Source organism: Dermochelys coriacea, chromosome 4 (genome assembly GCF_009764565.3).
Source record: "Dermochelys coriacea isolate rDerCor1 chromosome 4, rDerCor1.pri.v4, whole genome shotgun sequence".
Classification (NCBI taxonomy): domain Eukaryota; kingdom Metazoa; phylum Chordata; order Testudines; family Dermochelyidae; genus Dermochelys; species Dermochelys coriacea.
The window spans coordinates 54,591,451-54,608,105 of NC_050071.1; the positions used below are offsets into that span (position 1 = coordinate 54,591,451).

General features: G+C 39.1%; 1 protein-coding gene across 1 annotated transcript in view; it reads right to left on the minus strand.

Moving 5' to 3' along the window:
- INPP4B (inositol polyphosphate-4-phosphatase type II B) overlaps positions 1 to 16,655 on the minus strand; it is a 521,268-nt gene that overhangs the window by 288,372 nt on the left and 216,241 nt on the right. Inside the window, 2 exon segments of the mRNA XM_043513204.1 lie at positions 5,170 to 5,214; positions 6,337 to 6,561. Of these exon segments, the coding sequence (XP_043369139.1) occupies positions 5,170 to 5,214; positions 6,337 to 6,561 (270 nt within the window).

Genomic DNA, 16,655 nt, shown 5'->3' on the forward strand with positions numbered 1-16,655 from the left:
TTACATCAGTGACTACACCTATATCATTATTATTATGCTGGAAATAAGCTAAAGCTACATAAGAAACAAATATTAAACAGTCCTTCAAACCTCACTCCTCAGAAACATTTTAGGACATGCTGCAAAATTTCAGGGATGTCCTATAAATTGAATACTGCCCCAAAGTTACTCTCTTATGTGACAGCAAAAAATCTATACAAAGCTGACACAATCCTTACCAACTATCTATCTGGATTCTTATACCACATTATGATATCTAAGCACCATCACCATGGTACCTAATGGTCTGCTATGGCAGGAACATATAAAATGCATTTCCACTGGCCATTACAGGATGGATAAATAATATGCCCAAATTAGAGTTTGTTAATTCCTTCTAAGTTTTTATACCATGCTCATTGTAGTAGTATTTGAGCACTTTATTAACCAACTGTCTTGTCTGCTTTTCTTACCCACTTCCTCCTCTGCTTTGTTCCTTCCTTCCTTGTTGTGTTTTCTCTTTTGCTCTAAAAGTAAATGCCAACAGCACTGATATTCAAACTTCTAAAGACTGCAGTGGGCATCCCCAAAATCACCAATTCCTTCGATCACATATCTTAGTAATTCAATGAAATTTTAACACTGGAAAGAATTAGTAAGAGCCCACATTTTTAAAAAAGCAATTGAAAAGGAAACTCTAGAAGAGGCCAATCCCTATTAGGCCTGATCCAGTGTTTATTGATGTCCATGGAAAGATTATCACTAAATTCAAGGGGTATTGGATCAGTCACATACATATTTCCTCCCTTCCTGCTCTTCCTTTGCTCTGTTCTTGTCCCCCACACTCAGTTCTCTGCACTGAATTTCATGTGCTTCTTCTTGCATTGCTTATAGGACTTCAGAAAACAGGATTTTAATACATTTCATTCCAATGCCATCAAATAGAACAGAGCAGCATGACTAGGAAAACAAAACCACAAAGTGAGTTTGAAAAGTAAAGACTCAAAAGACCTACACTTCAAAAAAAAATGGACATATCGGAAACGGTGTTCAAGAACCTAAAGACCAGAGACACTTGTTTAATGGAAGCTCTGATAAACTGCAGATCCCAAAATAATGAACATGAGAGAATCATGCAATCTTAATGCAATATTGAATTTATTTGTGTTAGGCTATTATAAATCACAGTCAAAGTCAATCACTCCCAAATGTTCTGAATTGTGAAGGGTTTTAGCCTCATGACTCCAATTAATAACAGTTTTAGCAGGGCTACGAAACTTAGTGGAAATGTTTGAAAATTTACAAGTCATTGTTTAACCCTGATCAATGTAACTACGTTTACATTATGTTTAATTTACAGTATGCAACCCTTTGCTGCTGTACAGGAGTGCAATGCTTGTGCAGCACTGACGTTCAGTGTCATTATTTTAAATGGCAGTGAGCCACTGGAACTCCTAAGGGCACAAGCCAAGTACCTGGAAAAGCACTGGATGTGTATTAGGCAATACTCAAATAGCATAAAACAGATATTTTATATTTTTATATTTTAATTGCTAGTGACAATCATTTGTGAAAGTTATTTACTGTACGACTCACCACTAATGACAGAGGACCTGCAAAGTTGCCCCTAAATGATAGTAACTGTATCATTTATTTACATTTGCCCCTAAATTATAGTAACAATATCATTTATTTACATTTTAGAATTTCAAAAAAGTGTATTTATTAACAAACAAACTAACCTACTCATACACACATCTATAATATTTATACATTTTCTTTAGAGTCTAGATCCTAGGTGACTGATATCTTACGTATGAAATAGATTAGATTAGTTTTGGCCCAAACAAATTTTACAGTTATGATCTGTTGGAGTTTCTCTTCTAGATTCAAGTGCCAAATTCAGAGTCAAGTCTAAGCAAGTCTATGAAAGTTTACAGGAACTTAAGTGGATGTAACATAATTTCTTCCAGTTTCCTCATTATGTTGATTACATCAACTTACGCTCCCTTAGAGTTAATGAGTCACACTTCTTTAGAGTCACACGGCCAAACTGGAAAGTAATGTATACATTAGACCCCTTATCCTAATAGACTCATTACATACTAACTTAGACTTCCTTAGACGTTGATAGTTGGTGTAATTAGCTCAAAGAGAATCAGTCTAACTGAGCATGAGGGAATCTAATTTGGAGTGTGGGGGGTTAACTTAAATAACTAAAACAAAAAAATCAGTTGTCAATAAAGACCCAATCCTGCAAGAGTCTTTGTGCTGTCAACTATCATTGGCTAGGTAAGATCATTCTAAACAATACAGGGCTTTGCACTTTTGTGTGCCATTGTTGGTTGAGCAGCAGCAGTTAACTAATAAAATTTATTCCTAGAGTTGCAGTGATATAATTCATAATGCTGCTGAATGAACCAGGAAATTTCAGTCACCATTAGAAACCACATAGCGGAGCTCTGCTCAACATGGAACCTAAAGGAGGGGTGTCAGCAACCATGGGTCCTAAACGCTGGTTCCCAGGGCTCTTTAGAGGCCAGCATGTTCCAACCTGCCACCCAGGGACCTGCTAACTGTTGTCAGAAGGAGCTGAACTGAGACAGAGGACCCCAGTCCCGAGAGCTGACTGGCAGAACACTGGGGGTCCTGATTGGTCCACAGCTCTTATTTAAATCCAGCACAGGAACAGGAAGCTGTCCACGCAATGGGATCCACCTTGCTCTGGACTGTGTGCATTGTGCTTCCTGCTTCCACTCCCCTGGCTTGACTTCCTGGTATCCGAACCAGGCCTGAGTCAGGTTCTTGACCTGTGATTCTGCTCTCAAGTTGTCTCCTGCTTCTGATCTCCTGGTAACCTGACCCAGCCTGCCTCCTCACACTTGACTCTCAGTTTGCCCTCTTGCCAGTCTCTGATTCTGACCTCTTGGTATCTGACACAGCCTGACTTGCAACTCCTGCTTTGACCACTAGCTCAGATCACCCACGTCTTGGTGGTGACAAGAGATAGATAAAAACAGGCTTTACACTACTTTTATACTTCCACCCACTGATCCTCAAGCCAGATGGGGGAAGATTCACCTTCTGTAGCAATGCCTGCTCTAATCTGCACCCTCTCCAATAGCTACCAAAGAGTTGTTCTGGGACGTGGGTATCACTGGAGCACAGCAATACTCTGGCCATGCCTCATTTTCCATTGTCATGTCCCCATAATATGCGCTGCGAGGCTGAATAGCATAGGGAAATCTCCAACTGTTCTTTATTATCATCATAATCATGTTATCAGTTATGGTTGCGCCAAAGGGCCAAACAAGAAAAGGGTTTCATTTTGCTAGGCACCGTATAAACATCAAGAAAAAAAAAACAGTCCCTGCACTCAAGAGATTAAAATCTAAATAGGCATAATTGGCCAAGGATTGGTCTACATACAGTTTTTGTACCACTTCAGCTATATCAGTTTAGAAACCAGCATACTTGAAGCAATGCAATCCACCAGCATAACTGCATCCACACTAGGGAATCCTATCACTTTAACTATGCCAGTTTCAAAATTGATATGGATATAGCAGTACAAAAACTGTATGTAAACAAGCCCAAAGGATAGGGCAAAGGGACATCATGTACAAGCAGAGTGAGCAGAACAATGGTCAGTATGCATCATGGTAGCACCACAATTTTTTCATTGTTATTTTTTGTTATTTAAACCCTTTGGGTGGGGTTTACCGAGGCAGTGATGAACTAAACACAAAGACAAAGGCAGAGAGCTGGGCAAGAGGGATAGGGCAGTGGAGAAGAGGGGGAGGGAAGGAAGGTGACGATCATGGAAGACAGGTGGAGTGAGGCTCTATACCACCAGAGGGTTTTTTTATGCAAGGGGAAATTATTAATCATCTAAAGTGAACTGAGGATTTAGCAGAATCTGGCAGTAGAAAAAACTGTTTTCCAATTTCTGCATAAGATACTATATATACCAGAAAGGAAAACGTATAATTAAAATACATGATAATATTATTTCATACATGTATATTTACTGTGCTGTATCACATTGACTAGTATTTATCACTATTCAGGTTTCCTCACTATATATCTGCACTATGTCAAATGCATTTTATCTGATTATATCAATAAAAAACTATAACAATAAGGTAGTTCATTAGTTTTAATTATTTCAGAAAATACAATATATATATTGTCTTTGGATTGCACAATTTCAAAGTTTTATTGTTACATCCATGCATCTTTCCTGTACACATCAGTATGGAGAAAAATGAAGGCCTAAAATTAGGAATTATTTAGATTCCAGAGATGTCGTATGTTCCAGTTACACTCAGTACACTGCATAAATATTTCTCTTTATCTTTTGAAATACAGCAATAAAAAGTGTCTTGCACAGATATAAAAGTGTCTTCCGCTTTCTAAATGACACTTTTGTTAATGCTACAAATATTGTACAATTTTATGAAACAATGACAAGATAGTTTTTTCTGTTTGTAATGATCTTCTATATGGGAAAATTGAGAAAGATAACGAAAAATATGAAAAAAGAGAAATTGAAGAGATTGAAAAATCTATCAGACTTCATTGTGGGAAATAATGTATTTTAAATGCTTTCTGCTAGCAAACATCAAGTTAACAATGAGAAGACATGTTCAGCCAATTAGTCTGCTTGACCGACTGAACTCTCCTAACCATATTATATATATCTGAATAGAGTGGGTGGTATGTACTAACAGAACACCTTCTGAAACAGACTGCTCCCCTGTAAATCACTAGAGTAAGGAGAAATATAGTAAAAAGACAGACTGATATTAACTTTTCCCCACAAAAGAATAGTTGTGCTTTTAAATAAATGTATGCATTATTCAAAGGTACGGTATTATAGTCGCATAAAATATAGAGCTGTCCATAGTTTAAACATAGGGATTTTCAATTCCTTAGCCCAGAATATGTAATGTTTTATAAAACATTATGGGCCAGATCATACAGCCGATATAAAATAAGTAGCTCTACTTAAGTCAATGGTACTACAGCAATTTACACCAGCGGAGAATCTAGCCCCACATTTTCCAATATAGACACACAATATCTACTATACAAGGGTGTCAATTTTTTAAAACTAGTATGTAATATTATAGACACAGAGTACGCCCATACAGACCATTCTGTATAGAAATCAAAACTATGTCTTACCAAGGACAAACTCCAGCTTTGACTCATTCGCAATCCTCTGGATACCTTTTAATATTAAAAAAAACAAGTTAGAAAATATGTAAATTCTAGTTTCATATACTGTAATCTTAACTTGCTTTACTTATAGATCAACATCTTCTTACCATTGTTGGAGGCATCTACCATATTTTTATATTTTTAAAGGAAATTATATTGTAGAAGAGACCCTTTCACAAAGTGCCAATGTAGAAACAAAAATCCATATTTTGTCTTATTTACAAATGCAAATGTGAATGTAAGTTTGCAAATACAACATTGCCCAGTTGCCTAAATATCTCTGAAAAATACGGTATGTAGTTTTTCATTTTAAATGCATAAGCCATCACATCACTGTAAACTGCAACAAAAATATCCACATTTACACAAAGCATATAAATCAGGTTAATAAAAGTAGAACACTTTACCATATATTACTTCATCAAGAAACTACAGTACAGCAAAAAATGCCCGTAAGTTTATATATAAAAGAAGGGAAATTAATTCCCTTTCTCTTATACTAAGTATGAATATACTATAATCCCTTGTATTTTAGAAGTGTGCTTTAATATTGCATGTCATTTGTTTTATTTTAAATGGCAACATGTTCCTAATTCATCAGGGTGTGAGAGGGACCATTAAGTTGCAAAGCTGACCAATGGGGATAATGAGGCAAACAGCTCAAGTAACCATGCGTTGCTCAACCTCCACAGAAGGTAACTGGAAAATGGCTGCAATATTGATGCCTTCTGTTGCCACTTAGCATTACTAAAGAAAGGCTCAAACAGAAGGGGCTATGATCACATAAAGAGGAACTTGCATGGAAGTCAACAGGGAAGGAGTTTTTGGCTATGAAATGAAAAAGGGTATATAAAAGAATAAAAATCTTATAAAAAAATTAATAAAAATCAGAGTGTAGTTATCACACCCTTTGTTCCCCCCAAGAAGGTTATTTGCATAAATCTAAAACAGTAATAATCTTTAAATAAAATATTCATCAGTTTATTTCCTCTGGTACAGCCAACTGTTAGTCAAAAATTTAAATTGTATTATAATTCCAACATGTCCATTGATTTGTGCAATTACAGAATTTGGGTCATTTTTAAAGTAGTATTTACTGCGTAACATGAAATAAAGAGTATACACACTTACTTGTAAACTGAGGCTCCCTAAGATTGTCTGCCTGTGTTGCAGGAAGAAAGTGCTGTGCTTCATCTGATGTTCTCTCCTCTTTGATTTCCATGATCAACTTCCGGAGCTGCTGAATTTTATTCTGCAAACTTTCTGAATTTGCTTCCCCAAGTGCCACAGGCCACAATTCACAGTCTAGTTTAGATGTAGCTTCACAGTAAAGATCTGGTTCTCTGCTCTGAAACTCTGCATTCAGAAAATATGAAGACACTTTTTAGGAATGCAATATTAAAGGATGGGCTGGAGATCATGGCAGGATTGATACTATGTAGAATACACTCTATTATAAATTATTATTTCTGTCACAGAGTCTCTAAGGTGCCACAAGCACTCCTTTTCTTTTTGCGAATTCAGACTAACACAGCTGTTACTCTGAAATACACCTCATACATCTCTTGAATCAAACCCCTCTTGCTTCCCATTCAGGAACCACTAAGTCCATGCTACATAGCAGTTCCCAAAGCAGTTAATGTATTGGAAAACTAGGTGACAGAATCATCAAATTGAAATGGGAAATCCTTTTTCAATGTGGATTCTACTGCTCAGCAGGTAGCTTTCAGGGCAGCCAACTTAAACAAGAATTCTATTTAGCCAAGGCAGCAAACAGCTTTCTGACAAAGGGACTGGTGGGATTCACTAGGGTGAAAGTGTCCATTTCTTCTATTAGAACTGTACTTTACACTCAGCATCTCACCCATTCTTGCCAGAATATGTGGAGATAATTTAGGATGACACAGGTCCTCCATGAGGAGACAACAGGTTGTATGTGGGAACTTTCAACCTCATGACTATGCACAAGTCTATTGCTGTCCTGCCTGAAAAAATTGTAAATTATTTAATGATCACACTTTAAGAAGAGGGAAGAAAAACCATTTAGGCTCCCAAGGCAATACAGGTAATAGCACGTGCCACTCATTTAATTAGAATTAGCAAAGAACAGAGGAGGCGGGTGGTGGTGGTCGGGGACTCCCTCCTCAGGGGGACTGATCATTTATCTGCCACCCCAACCAGGAAAACTGAAAAGTCTGCTGCTTGCCAGGAGCTAGGATTCAGGATGTGATGAAGACACTGCCAAGACTCAACAAGCCCTCGGATTGCTACCCCTTCCTACTTCTCCACTCAGGCACCAATGATACTGCCAAGAATGACCTTGAGCAGATCACTGAAGACTACGTGGCTCTGGGAAGAAGGATAAATGAGTTTGAGGCGCAAGTGGTGTTCTCGTCCATCCTCCCTGTGGAAGGAAAAGGCCCGGGTAGAGACCATTGAATCGTGGAAGTCAACGAATGGCTACACAGGTGGTGTCGGAGAGAAGACTTTGGATTCTTTCACCTTGGGATAGTGTTCCAAGAAGAAGGATTGCTATGCAGAGACGGGTTCCACCTAACGAAAAGAGGGAAGAGCATCTTCGTAAGTGAGGAGGGCTTTAAACTAGGTTCACCGGGGGAAGAAGACCAAAGGTAAGTGGGAAAGTGGGATACTGGGAGGAAGCACAAGCAGGAGAGCGCAAGCGGGGAGGGCTCCTGCCTCATACTGAGAAAGCAGGACAATCAGCGAGTTATCTTAAGTGCCTATACACAAATGCAAGAAGCCTGGGAAACAAGCAGGGAGAACTGGAAGTCCTGGCACAGTCAAGGAATTATGATGTGATTGGAATAACAGAGACTTGGTGGGATAACTCACATGACTGGAGTACTGTCATGGATGGATATAAACTGTTCAGGAAGAACAGGTAGTGCAGAAAAGGTGGGGGAGCTGCACTGTATGTAAGAGAGCAGTATGACTGCTCAGAGCTCCATATGAAACTGCAAAAAAACCTGAGAGTCTCTGGATTAAGTTTAGAAGTGTGAGCAACAAGGGTGATGTAGTGATGGGAGTCTGCTATATACCACCAGACCAGGGGGATGAGGTGGACGAGGCTTTCTTCCGGCAACTAACGGAAGTTACTAGATCGCAGGCCCTTGTTCTCATGGGAGACTTCAATCACCCTGATATCTGCTGGGAGAGCAATACAGCAGTGCACAGACAATCCAAGAAGTTTCTGCGAAGTGTAGGGGACAATTTCCTGGTGCAAGTACTGGAGGAACCAACTGGGACAGAACTCTTCTTGACCTGCTGCTCGCAAACCAGGAAGAATTAGTAAGGGAAGCAAAAGTGGATGGGAACCTGGGAGGCAGTGACCATGAGATGGTCGAGTTCAGGATTCTGACACAAGGAAGAAAGAAGAGCAGCAGAATACGGACCCTGGACTTCAGAAAAGCAGACTGACTCCCTCAGGGAACCGATGGGCAGGATCCCCTGGGAGAACAACATGAGGAGGAAAGGAGTCCAGGAGAGCTGGCTGTATTTTAAAGAATCCTTATTGGGTTACAGGAACAAACCATCCCAATGTGTAGAAAGAATAGTAAATATGGCACGCAACCAGCTTGGCTTAACAGTGAAATCCTTGCTGATCTTAAACATAAAAAAGCAGCTTACAAGAAGTGGAAGATTGGACAAATGACCAGGGAGGAGTATAAAAATATTGCTCAGGCATGCAGGAGTGAAATCAGGAAGGCCAAATCACACTTGGAGTTGCAGATAGCAAGAGACGTTAAGAGTAACAAGAAGGATTTCTTCAGGTTTGTTAGCAACAAGAAGAAAGTCAAGGAAACTGTGGGCCCCTTACTGAACGAGGGAGGCAACCTAGTGACAGAGGATGTGGAAAAAGCTAATGTACTCAATGCTTTTTTTGCCTCTGTCTTCACGAACAAGGTCAGCTCCCAGACTACTGCACCGGGCAGCACAGCATGGGGAGGAGGTGACCAGCCCTCTGTGGAGAAAGAAGTGGTTTGGGACTATTGAGAAAAGCTGGACAAGCACAAGTCCATGGGGCCGGATGAGCTGCATCCGAGAGTGCTAAAGGAGTTGGCAGATGTGATTGCAGAGCCATTGGCCATTGTCTTTGAAAACTCAGGGCGATGGGGGAGGTCCCGGATGACTGGAAAAAGGCTAATGTAGTGCACATCTTTAAAAAAGGAAAGGAGGAGGATCCAGGGAACTATAGGCCAGTCAGCCTCACCTCAGTCCCTGGAAAAATCATGGAGCAGGTCCTCAAGGAATCAATTCTGAAGCACTTAGAGGAGAGGAAAGTGATCAGGAACAGTAAGCATGGATTCACCAAGGGCAAGTCATGCCTGACTAATCTAATTGCCTTCTATAATGAGATAACTGGCTCTGTGGATGAGGGGAAAGCAGTGGACATGTTATTCCTTGACTTTAGCAAAGCTTTTGATACCGTCTCCCACAGTATTCTTGCCAGCAAGTTAAAGAAGTATGGGCTGGATGAATGGACTATAAGGTAGATAGAAAGCTGGCTAAATCGTTGGGCTCAACAGGTAGTGATCAATGGCTCCATGTCTAGTTGGCAGCCGGTATCAAGCGGAGTACCCCAAGGATTGGTCCTGGGGCCGGTTTTGTTCAATATCTTCATTAATGATCTGGAGGATGTCGTGAACTGCACCCTCAGCAAGTTTGCAGATGACGCTAAATAGGGAGGAGTTGTAGATATGCTGGAGAATAGGGATAGGATACAGAGGGACCTAGACAAATTGGAGGATTGGGCCAAAGGAAATCTGATGAGGTTAAACAAGGATACGTTCAGAGTCCTGCACTTAGGACGGAAGAATCCCATGCACCACTACAGACTAGGTACCGAATGGCTAGATAGCAGTTCTGCACAAAAGGACCTAGGGGTTACGGTGGACAAGAAGCTGGATATGAGTCAACAGTGTGCCCTTGTTGCCAAGAAGGCTAACGGCATTTTGGGCTGCATAAGTAGAAGCATTGCCAACAGATCGAGGGATGTGATCGCTCCCCTCTATTCAACATTGGTGAGGCCACATCTGGAATACCGTGTCCAGTTTTGGGCCCCGCACTACAAGAAGGATGTGGAAAAATTGGAAAGCACCCAGCGAAGGTCAACAAAAATGATTAGAGGACTTATGAGGAGAGGCTGAGGTAACTGGGATTGTTTAGTCTGCAGAAGAGAAGTATGAGGGGGGATTTGATAGCTACTTTCAACTTCCTGAAAGGGGGTTCCAAAGAGGATGGATCTAGACTGTTCTCAGTGGTAGCAGATGACAGAACAAGAAGTAATGGTCTCAAGTTGCAGTCGGGGAGGTTTCGGTTGGATATTAGGAAAAACTTTTTCATTAGGAGGGTGGTGAAGCACTGGAATACGTTACCTACGGAGGTGGTGGAATCTCCTTCCTTTGAGGTTTTAAAGATCAGGCTTGAGAAAGCCCTGGCTGGGATGATTTAGTTGGGGATTAGTCCTGCTTTGAGGACTAGATGACCTTCTGAGGTCCCTTCCAACCCTGATATTCTATGATTCTATGATCAAGGTGTTTAAAAAAATGACTATTTTAGAGTCACATGTAGAAAGGGGTTAAGTCATTTAATTTAGGCAAATATTGGTAACACTGATACAACAATGGACAAATTGTTACAAGTGGACAATACAGTTAGGGAAAACACAATTAATGTTATAACAACAAGTCTATAGAGGTACAGAAATGATCATTAAGGCAGGTTGGATAGCCGAGCTAGCCTTCTTGAGAAAAGGTTACCAAAAAAACAAATGCAACAAGTTTTATAACAAAAATGCAAACCTATTAAAATATAGATTCATAGATTCATAGATACTAAGGTCAGAAGGGACCACTCTGATCATCTAGTCCGACCTCCTGCACAGCGCAGGCCACAGAATGTCACCCACCACTCCTATGAAAAACCTCACCCATGTCTGAGCTATTGAAGTCCTCAAATCATGGTTCAAAACTTCAAGGAGCAGAGAAGCCTCCCTCCAGTCAACCATGCCCCATGCTACAGAGGAAGGCGAAAAACCTCCAGGGCCTCTCCAATCTGCCCTGGAGGAAAATTCCTTCCCGACCCCAAATATGGCAATCAGCTAAACCCTGAGCATATGGGCAAGATTCACCAGCCAGATACCCAGGAAAGAATTTTCTATAGTAACTCAGATCCCATCAATCTAATATCCCATCTCAGGGGATTTGGCCTATTTACCCTGAATATTTAAAGATCAGTTACTTACCAAAATCCCATTATCCCATCATACCATCTCCTCCATAAACTTATCGAGTAGAATCTTAAAACCAGATAGATCTTTTGCCCCCACTGCTTCCCTTGGAAGGCTATTCCAAAACTTCACTCCTCTGATGGTTAAAAACCTTCGTCTGATTTCAAGTCTAAACTTCCTGGTGGACAGTTTATACCCATTTGTTCTTGTGTCCACATTGGTGCTGAGCTTAAATAATTCCTCTCCCTCTCCTATATTTATCCCTCTGATATATTTATAGAGAGCAATCATATCTCCCCTCAACCTTCTTTTAGTTAGGCTAAACAAGCCAAGCTCCTTAAGTCTCCTTTCATAAGACAAGTTTTCCATTCCTCGGATCATCCTAGTAGCCCTTCTCTGTACCTGCTCCAGTTTGAATTCATCCTTTTTAAACATGGGAGACCAGAACTGCACACAGTATTCTAGGTGAGGTCTCACCAGTGCCTTGTATAACGGTACTAAAACCTCCTTATCCCTACTGGAAATGCCTCTCCTGATGCATCCCAAAACCGCATTAGCTTTTTTCACAGCCATATCACATTGGCAGCTCATAGTCATCCTATGATCAACCAATACTCCAAGGTCCTTCTCCTCTTCCGTTACTTCTAATTGATGCGTCCCCAGCTTATAACTAAAATTCTTGTTATTAATCCCTAAATGCATAACCTTACACTTCTCACTATTAAATTTCAAAATATACTTATTTTGAACATAAACAGGAACAGTGATTTTAGCATACAAGCGTTCTGCCACCAGCCAGAAAGAAAACATCTGCTTTCAGAGGAAATGCATCTTTTGGGATTGGAACCACCCTACTTGTATTTACCCCTTAACTCTGGCAGTTAGAATTGCTGTATGCTAAGCACTTACGGCATACTGTATCATTAAATACACACGAACCTAAAATGGACACCATGAAATGGATGCACGTGTTTGAAGGATGGGGAAGGGGGATGTTATTCAATGTAGTCTGGCCAGATATGAACCAATTTTGAGGCCTCGAACTTCATTCCAAACTACATTTCAGAAAGATTACGATTAACTTGTACCAAGGATTTTGCAATTCTAAAATCATTGACCATAACAACTGCATCTGTCAGATAAGCCTGGGTGCAATTATCATGACAGCCTACAAAGGTTCCATGTCAATGCAAATATGAAGACATTTTAGTTTGCAGATCAAACACTTGATAGACTATGTATTCTATCCACTGTGTCAATGTATGCAATGTATACATGGAAAAAATTCATATACCAAAAAAAACCTAATTATACATCTACTGCAAACTATTTTCAAAACAGAAAAAGTCATGGGTTCTCATTTTCAATACCAAAAATTCACACTAGAGGCAAAAAAATAATTGAGTAGAATTGTATTTATATAATAGTCATTTCTACTTTTTCTTTGCTCTTGTATCTCAAATTGCCAAGCAATTTTCCCCCCAAACGTAAGTAGTAAAATACCTCTCAGCCTTATATCTTTAATGTCAAGTTTCAGTCCAGAGATAATATTTAGTTGAATTGAAACCTCCTGAAAATAAGGATTTATTGTGGAAAATCATCAAATTTCATTAAATCCATAGCGTGGTGCAAGTGGCAGGGTTATTATATTCATGTTGAAATATATTCCACACAGAAAGTATTCCATGTGTGGACAACAAAATACTTTATATTCTACAACTCAGGAATAACCGTAGAAAACAAGAGTGGCAAAGCCACACTATATTAGGTACAATGCTGTTTACCCTAGCATCTTACAACACGGCACACACTTCTGATGAACTCCTGGACTCTTCTGAAATCAATGAGACTTTTGCCATTGATTTCAATGGAGCCAGGGCTCACCCTTTATGTGTTATAACTGTTTTAAAGTCATGCCATTATTTTCTTATCAGGGTCTATATACAAATATAAAGGGTTATGGTCCCTTAGGACTCCTTTAATCCAAACAACCTGACAATAGAACTGCAGTCAAATAAAAAAGTGTCACAGAGAAAAGTGAAGATACCCCCATAGGCACAGGGACAGCCTTCCTGCATCCCTTCTGTCTACAATATACTGGACTCTTTTGGTGCTGGCTATGTCCCCCTTCAAATAAAAACAAGTTTATTGAAAAATCATAAGCCCCTATCTCCTCAACCCCAGTTTAATAACAGTAGTTAGCATTTTCTTCTTGGTTCCTAAAGATTAAAAAGTGATACTGCAAAGTAGTTTAAAGCCCAGAATTGCATTTTCATTTTTAAATAAGTATCTGCGATTAATCTTGACACTGTCCTTTTAGGTAGATATTTCTGCAAATTCCTACGTTGTGTGTGTTATCTGGATGATGTTTCACTTTATCAGTAAATTATATTCATGACGTGAAATAGGTAATCAGAATAAAGTATTGAAAGCTCCAGGATGTCCCTAGAATAGATATTGTCATTGAAAAGGCTGAAGTTCAACAATGCAAATTTGAAGCTTCCAAGAAAAGTTGTTTTTTTTTTAAATTCCTCGCTTCGTATTAATTGTCAATCCAATTTTTAAACAAAGCTTTATACACTAACCATACAGAAGTGACAGGAAGAATGGCAAACTGTGCCAAGCATTAGCCTCTTTTATTTCCATTAATGAGAGTTATAAATATAAATCCTTGTGCATCAATATAAAAAATTCCTTGGAGTATTTATTGGACAGCTATGTACAGAACACATGCTCAGTGTCTATACTGTCGAGTGACAGCTACTCTTTTCTAGAGCACATTTTAAAACAATTTTTTTAAGTATTTGGCATAAAAAACATGAATTCAAAATATCTAAAGGTTTTTCTCTCTTTTCACACTCACTGGCAAAGAGTAATTCTGAATTTCTATCTCAGCAGTGGAAAATGGTTGGGAATATCAATGAGCCACTGTCACTCTAAAATATAAAGCATCATCACAGCTAACCACCATATGCTGTAACAAAAGTAGAATAGAAGCTTTGATACGTAAATTATATCTGCAGGATATTTCTAATACAGATATCAGAGGCTCGTAATTCACAAAGCTGACTGAATTCTATATGCTGATGCATTTCAGGTTCAAATTAGAAGTGATGAAATCATCCCATGGTTACTGATGATGCTGTGTTAATCTTCCTTTGAAAGTTAAATTTTCAATCAAAGATAAAGAATTTAATTAAAAATTTTATCTTCTTTTTTTGGCAGAGAAGGCAATGCTGAGAATAAACATATATAAATTGTCATTATAATCTCCATTTAGATCCCTCATGAAGAGCGCCTGAAGATATTTGAAATGAATATGACACGGTACATAACTTAGTTTTCTCACATTGCTGAAGCATAACAATTTGCTTCTTTTTACACCAGCAGGTTCTCTCTCACACTGCACCATAGCCTTTTCACACACATCATTAAATCAATACCTACCACCTATTCTGGAAACAAGGGAGACCAGAGAATTACTTATACAACACCGTGATATACCAATAACCAAAATACTGAACATAAATATTGCAAGATTCACTAAATGTACTAAATATAGCCTTTTCTCAAGAGTAGACTGCTCTTCTAGCTGGGAATAATACCCACTCCCACCAGAAACATCAGCCTACTCAGGAGGCAGTGTGGTTTAGAGAACAGAGACTAGAGAGTATGACATCAGGAGATCTAGATTCAATTCCCAGCTCTGTCTTTGGTCTGCTTGATGACTTTGAGCAGTCACTTCACTGCTTTGGGCCTCAGTATCCCTTTCTGTAAAATGGGGTTAATGATACTGGCTTTCCTTGTAAAGCACTTTGAGGTCTATTGACTGAAAAGCACTACATAGGTGCTAGGTGATATCATTAGTCTAAAATGACAGGAACATATACAAATGTATGTAATACAAGAGGTGACACTCCCCAAAGCACCTTCCTTTTCTGACACATTCTAGCAGTCACTGGTATACCCAAACCGATTCCCACCTCTCCCAAATTTATAATGTGACTTGAGACTATTGATAGTTCTGGGCACTCAACAAAAGTCAAAAGGAAACTGCCAGTGTTCAACACCTCAGGATTATGCCCACACTTGTCAGTACTATTGTGAATCGTCATTATTTTTGTCCTTGGTGAATTCCCAACTATGATAGGCCAGCAATCATTAGTAGGTCTTGTTCCCCACACTTGCATTACTCCAAACAAACTATGACTGTCATAAACGTAACTTAACAACTATTGCCTCTTTCACTTTCAGCTCTAGAGCATTAAAAGTTTGCACTAATACTCAAACATTTTCTCACAAATTCCTGCTACTCTTGAATTAATACCATCTGCTGGTGGTAATCTGAATGGATATCATGCATGATGAAATCCTGACCCTATTGAAGTCTATGGGCAGGGATATCAGCCACAATATTTAATAATAAGTGTGACATATATTACATTTCCCACTGTATACGCCTTATTAGAGTTTACATGTGATGGTAGTTTGCAGAGTGTCCCCTCTTCAGTGTGTAGTCATTTTGTCCCAATGTTTTACTGGATACCTAGCCAAATGTCAGACGAATTGCTTATCGTTGTTGAACTCTGAATTATACCTAAAGGAAATACTTCTTATTTATAATAATTTATTTGTAACACAAGAAATTCATTTTTTCATATCCAAGCATGCAGGATATTTCAAGGTATTTTCTACCTCTAATCACATTTGTTTGTATGTATACTCCTTTCAGATGAGCATGCAAATATGTCCAGTTGGAAATTATTCTTGCTAATTGTGCCTAGCAGAGCTATTTTTGCTGCACGTCTACCAATAAAACTTCCGTTCTTATTTCCTTCTTCCCCTTGAAAAAACAGGAAAACGTTTAGTATTCCTTTGCTAAATTTTATTCTATACTTCAAAAGGGATGTTGAAAAATTGGGAAGAATTTGCTAGAGCTACAAGCAAGATTCAAGGTCTGGAAAACATGCTCCATAGTATGAAACTTCACAAACTCAATCTGTTTACAGTAGCCGTGTTAGTCTGTATTCGCAAAAAGAAAAGGAGTACTTGTGGCACCTTAGAGACTAACAAATTTATTAGAGCATAAGCTTTCGTGAGCTACAGCTCACTTCATCGGATGCGTTAGTTTATCGAAGGTGGTCACAGGCTACAAGTATCGATTTGGGAAACAGTTCTCTGTTGGAAAGTAGTACTAACC